Source organism: Primulina huaijiensis, chromosome 6, assembly GCF_012295235.1.
Source record: "Primulina huaijiensis isolate GDHJ02 chromosome 6, ASM1229523v2, whole genome shotgun sequence".
NCBI classification, from domain to species: domain Eukaryota; kingdom Viridiplantae; phylum Streptophyta; class Magnoliopsida; order Lamiales; family Gesneriaceae; genus Primulina; species Primulina huaijiensis.
In genome coordinates, this window is record NC_133311.1 from 16,926,793 (window position 1) to 16,931,761 (window position 4,969).

The following is a 4,969-nucleotide window of genomic DNA, read 5'->3' on the forward strand; positions in this document are numbered from 1 at the left end:
CAATAATATAATAATGGCTATGCTCTGGGGGATGAATTTTTTGTAATTTGTTTTTTTTTTTCCAATAATTTTATTTATTATTATCATATTCTATCACATATTATAGTTTCTAGAAAATAGTAATAACCTGTCAAACTTTATAAAATACATAGAGAAAAGGATGAATATGGACAAAGTCGGAGTTTACCAAATAAATTAATAAACCGGACCTCAGACAAAATTGATGTGACGATCAACTATAATTAAAATTATATTAAAAATGTTTATATGTGACAGATATTCGTCGAACAGTATAAAGTTTTCATGAAGCTAATCATGAGCAACCATTCAAATACAAATACTAAGAAAAAAGAAAAACTCTTATTTTTCGTCGTGATAAATCACTATGTAGATCGGAACAAGTGCATTGAATTCAAATTACGATGTTTTTGTTATATTTATGGTACTTTACCACTATATCATGCCTCGATTGAGTTTTATTGTCTCTATTTATTCATTAAATACAAGAATAATAGAACGATTAGTGGTGTTATACATTATGAAATTGTCATACTGTCTTGTTAAATTTTGATAATCATTTTCTTTTATATTTTATTATTCAATAATAAATGTTTATACTATCTTGCTACATATCAAATCGAATTAAAAGACTACCCTTATTCACGAATTAATTACAAACATTGATGAAATCACTAATGATTATGTTAGTACGGCAAGAACTTGGAATTTTATGTAGAAAATTTGGGATGTCACTGATATATTAATATTGGTAAAAATTCGTGTGAGACGATCTCATTTGTCGTATTTTGTGAAACAGATATCTTATTTGGTTCATACATGAAAAAATATTACTTTTTATGCTAAGAGTATTACTTTTTATTGAGAATATCGATAGGAGTGACCCGTCTCATAGATAAAAATTCGTGAGACCGTCTAACAAGAGAACTACTCATTGATATTAATATTAATATTAATATTAATATTAAAAAAGAGACAAAACTGGTCCCACACTTATCGAGACATGCCACCCGGAGGACGTCCACAGCAGCTCGAGTTCGCACCTGAGCAATTCCCGACATTCAACAACCACCGTCCACGGCGGCGCTTTCTAGTCTCCACGACCAACTCGAACATATTACAACTCCAAGATGTCCGCTCTTATTCATTTCCCAATTCCCACTTCATGTCTCTGTATCCGTGCACCTTGGCGCACTCAATCCTTCATCCGCCCACCACCCATGTCCCTCTCCAAACTCTCACCACTCCGCCACCACCTCCGCCGCCGATTCGGAGTATCCGCTGCCGCAGTCCGACAAGACACCACTCTCTGGACACCTGCGCCGCTTGTGAAAATCTCCCCCGCCGCCGAATCGCTATTCAATATAACAATCGACGTCTCTGATTCCCCCGAACTAGCCTCGTCTTACACCAAGGCTGGCCAGTATTTACAGCTCCGGCTGCAGGATCCGGACTCGAGACCTTCGTTTCTCGCCATTGCATCGCCGCCATCCGTTGCTTGGTCGAAAGGTGTGTTCGAATTTCTGGTGAAATCGGTTGCCGGGTCCACAGCCGAGCTGCTTTGCGGGTTACAGAAAGGTGATGTCGTGGAATTGAGTGCGGCCATGGGTAAGGGTTTTAGTATCGATGAAATCTCCCCGGCGGAAAATTATCAAACGGTGCTTATTTTTGCCACGGGTTCTGGAATCAGGTAAATATCCGTCCAAATTAGTTAAAATTGAAGAACTATTTTATTGATTTGTTTTTAGGTTTCTTGGGGAAAGATAGTTTCTTTTATTGGGGTCTGAAGGGTGAAGATCCATTTGACTGTTTCTTCTTTCATTTGACTGTATTTAGGTTCTGATTGTTTGCATGCTTAGCTTCGATTTATTTTTCAAAAATTTGTACCGCGATCGATCAGTAAATATGCTGCGATCCTATTCCCTTTAATCTCCATGCATTTTGTGGGACCTTTTCTGTTTCATGTGCCTATCCATGCTTTAAATCATTTAAAATGGTTGATAATATCGCCATATAGTAATACTTCAGTGTGACTAGATGAAGTTAGAGTCTTGTTAAATACCCCACTGACAGGTGAGCATGTATACATCCATGGGAGCACCTGCATGCTGCAGCCTTGAATCTCCTGTAGAAGTTTCTGAACACATTTTTTCAGGTTCACATTTTTATAAATTTTAAGGAGATTACAATTATTTGGTTGGTCGTGATTGGCCTAACCAGAGACTTTGTGTTCTGTGAACTAATTTTTACTGGTGATTCAAGTATTTTGTTACGGTACGCCTGTTACAAATATGACATTCTGGGTTACAGGGACATCCCCACAATCATTTCCTCGCATAAAGTGTCTATTGTGTTGTGGCAAAATTAATCCTAACAACGTACCATTTGATCATGTTTTATTTTCGTTCTGTCTATCCATTGTTTACTTCCTTCTGTGATTATCACATGCAGCCCAATTCGATCTTTGATTGAAGCAGGCTTTGATGCTGATAAAAGATCTGACGTCAGACTATATTATGGTGCTAGAAACCTTAATAGGATGGCATATCAGGTATTAGAATTTTGCTTATAAATTGAGGATTTTTCGTGTGCACTTGAGCTTGAAATAGGCACTTAGAATTAAATTTAGTTGTTTTGTTGGCTAAGTTTATGCATTTTCTTTCCAGGAAAGGTTTAAAGAGTGGAAATCTACTGGAGTTGATATTGTACAAGTGTTATCCCAGCCAGATGATAGTTGGACGGGTGGACGAGGTTATGTGCAGGTGGTTATCAGGCTTATGTTTCAGGGAAGAATATGGAATAACTGTAGATTTTGTATTTTGTTTATGTTAAGACCTTTGCTTTTGCAGGCTGCATTTGCTACAGAGAAAGGAATCTTTAGTCCTCAGTCCACTGGTGCGGTGCTCTGTGGTCAAAAACAGATGGCTGAGGTAGACATATCTTACTGCCATTTATTATAGCAGTAGCTGCGTCGCTATGATAGTGTGCAGTCATGTCGGTGACTGTGTGTTCATGTAGTGGTTGTATTCCTCTGTGCAATCAAATGGCAGAGTCACTCCAACATGGTATCTTTTCCTTGGTAGTGCCCTGGATCATGAAACCAGCATTCTTATCAAATTCTTTGCTTCTTCTATCCTACTTCTCCCTATGTAGCATAGAATCTACTCAAAGTCTGATATGCTGTTTAAAAGGCTCTCAGGATTCTAGTGTTTGAATTGTTTTTATTTTTTTCAAGTGATAGATACAAAGAGAAAGAGTTTTAGCCTTGACATTTATTTCTGGAGGCAGTCTTTTTGGCTTAAAACATGTAAATCATGTCTCAAGTTCGTTAATTTCCTCACTTGTTCTCACATTCCAAAATTTAACATGATATCTATGTGTGTGGTGGGAAATACGCATGAAAATGCAGGATGGTCATTCTGATGTTGCGGTATCATCAACACTGATTCACCACACCTATACCAAAATTGTTGAAGCGAAAAGAAAAAAAATGTTTAAAAACTTTATTATAACCCCATGGTTTAGATTTCCAGTAAGATATTTTTTAAAAAATTTAATATAATAAGCCTTAGTTATTGGCGTGAATGATTGTCTTGTACCATCACAACTCCGATCAGTCTTTCTTGCTAGCCTCGTTCTCTTCAATGGTTTTTTGTCCCCCAAATTTCGCCTGCCCACGAGAAGCACAGACTTTTACTGTACAAAGAGCTTGAAGCATAGACTCATATTGGGAGAGTGGCATGCTGAGCATAACTAGGGAATAAGAAGTTCATTCTACTGCAAAAGAGTGGCAATTCAACATTTAGTGCCTATCAGCCTGTTAAGGTTAAAATTTATTATTGAGTGGTAAATTAAAATGTTATTGGGCAGCCGTAAGCGTTGAGATTTTTGAAGCAACCATACAAGGTTGGACGAGAAACAAAATATGCTGATTTTCTTAAGCACCTTGTGGTTTTTCATTACATATTCAAATTGAGACCCAAGATTACCTGGTAATAATATAGTTGAATGTCATATCCATTGTTGCCATGGTATTTTAAATATTTTGGTACTGCATTTATAGCCATTTGATATATATGTATTCTTTATCTGGTGATTCTTGCAGGTTTGAAATTTAAAATACATACATACATACATATATATATAAAATAATCGTTCCCTTTACTTTTAGATACTAATTTTTTGAAAGTGGACCACTATTTGCGACTATTAGTTAAATTGGGGCTGTAAATTTAGAGGACATGGAAATCAGTAAGGACTTGAACCTCACGCATGTGGACTCTATACGGTTAGAAACATCGTCACTTTAGTTATTTGCGTCTCTCTGAAGTGTTATAACGAGTATGCATTTAGATCATCTGTTTTTTTGCTCGTTCAGTCATAGAGAACTGAAACTGCCAACGTGTTCCTAGTGGCAGAATTCCCATTCTTGTTACACTTGCAAGATATTGACAATGATATTTGGTTTTATTGCAGGAGGTCACTTCAATTCTTGTGGTCGATGGAGTATCAGGCGAGAAGATTTTAAAGAACTTCTGATAATGTTCTATTGGGAGGTTTTCACATTGTATTATTGTAATGATTCCAACATCTTCGTTCATTTGCTCAATTCGAGCATCAAGGATCAGCTTATTAGAATCACGAAATACAACCAATTTTGTCAGGCAAGGTTATACATCCACAACTTTCCCTCAAAATCTTCCTCCAGATAGTATAGTTGCAAACCAGGTACGGCACAGAAAATGGACGAAGTGGGAATTTTGGTTACTCTTGTTTATTCACGGGCTTGGAATCTGTTTGTACAAATTTTTTGCGTGCGCCGATTTGCGTGTAAAATGATAAACATCTAACTTATGTGAATTCAAGCGAAATGAATGCTAAATTTGAGCGTTTGATAAGATCTTTTAAACTGACAATGAAACTTGAGAAAAAAAATTCCAATATGATTATG

At 36.6% G+C, this 4,969-nt stretch overlaps 1 protein-coding gene across 1 annotated transcript; it reads left to right on the plus strand.

The window, feature by feature from the left end:
• Positions 1-1,007: 1,007 nt before the first annotated feature.
• On the plus strand, positions 1,008-4,730 carry LOC140978859 (fruit protein pKIWI502-like). The gene is made up of 5 exons (XM_073444095.1): positions 1,008-1,708; positions 2,470-2,569; positions 2,685-2,780; positions 2,868-2,948; positions 4,495-4,730. The coding sequence occupies exons 1-5, from the start codon at positions 1,149-1,151 to the stop codon at positions 4,555-4,557; spliced, it is 900 nt and encodes a 299-aa protein (XP_073300196.1). The 5' UTR covers positions 1,008-1,148; the 3' UTR covers positions 4,558-4,730.
• Positions 4,731-4,969: the final 239 nt, after the last annotated feature.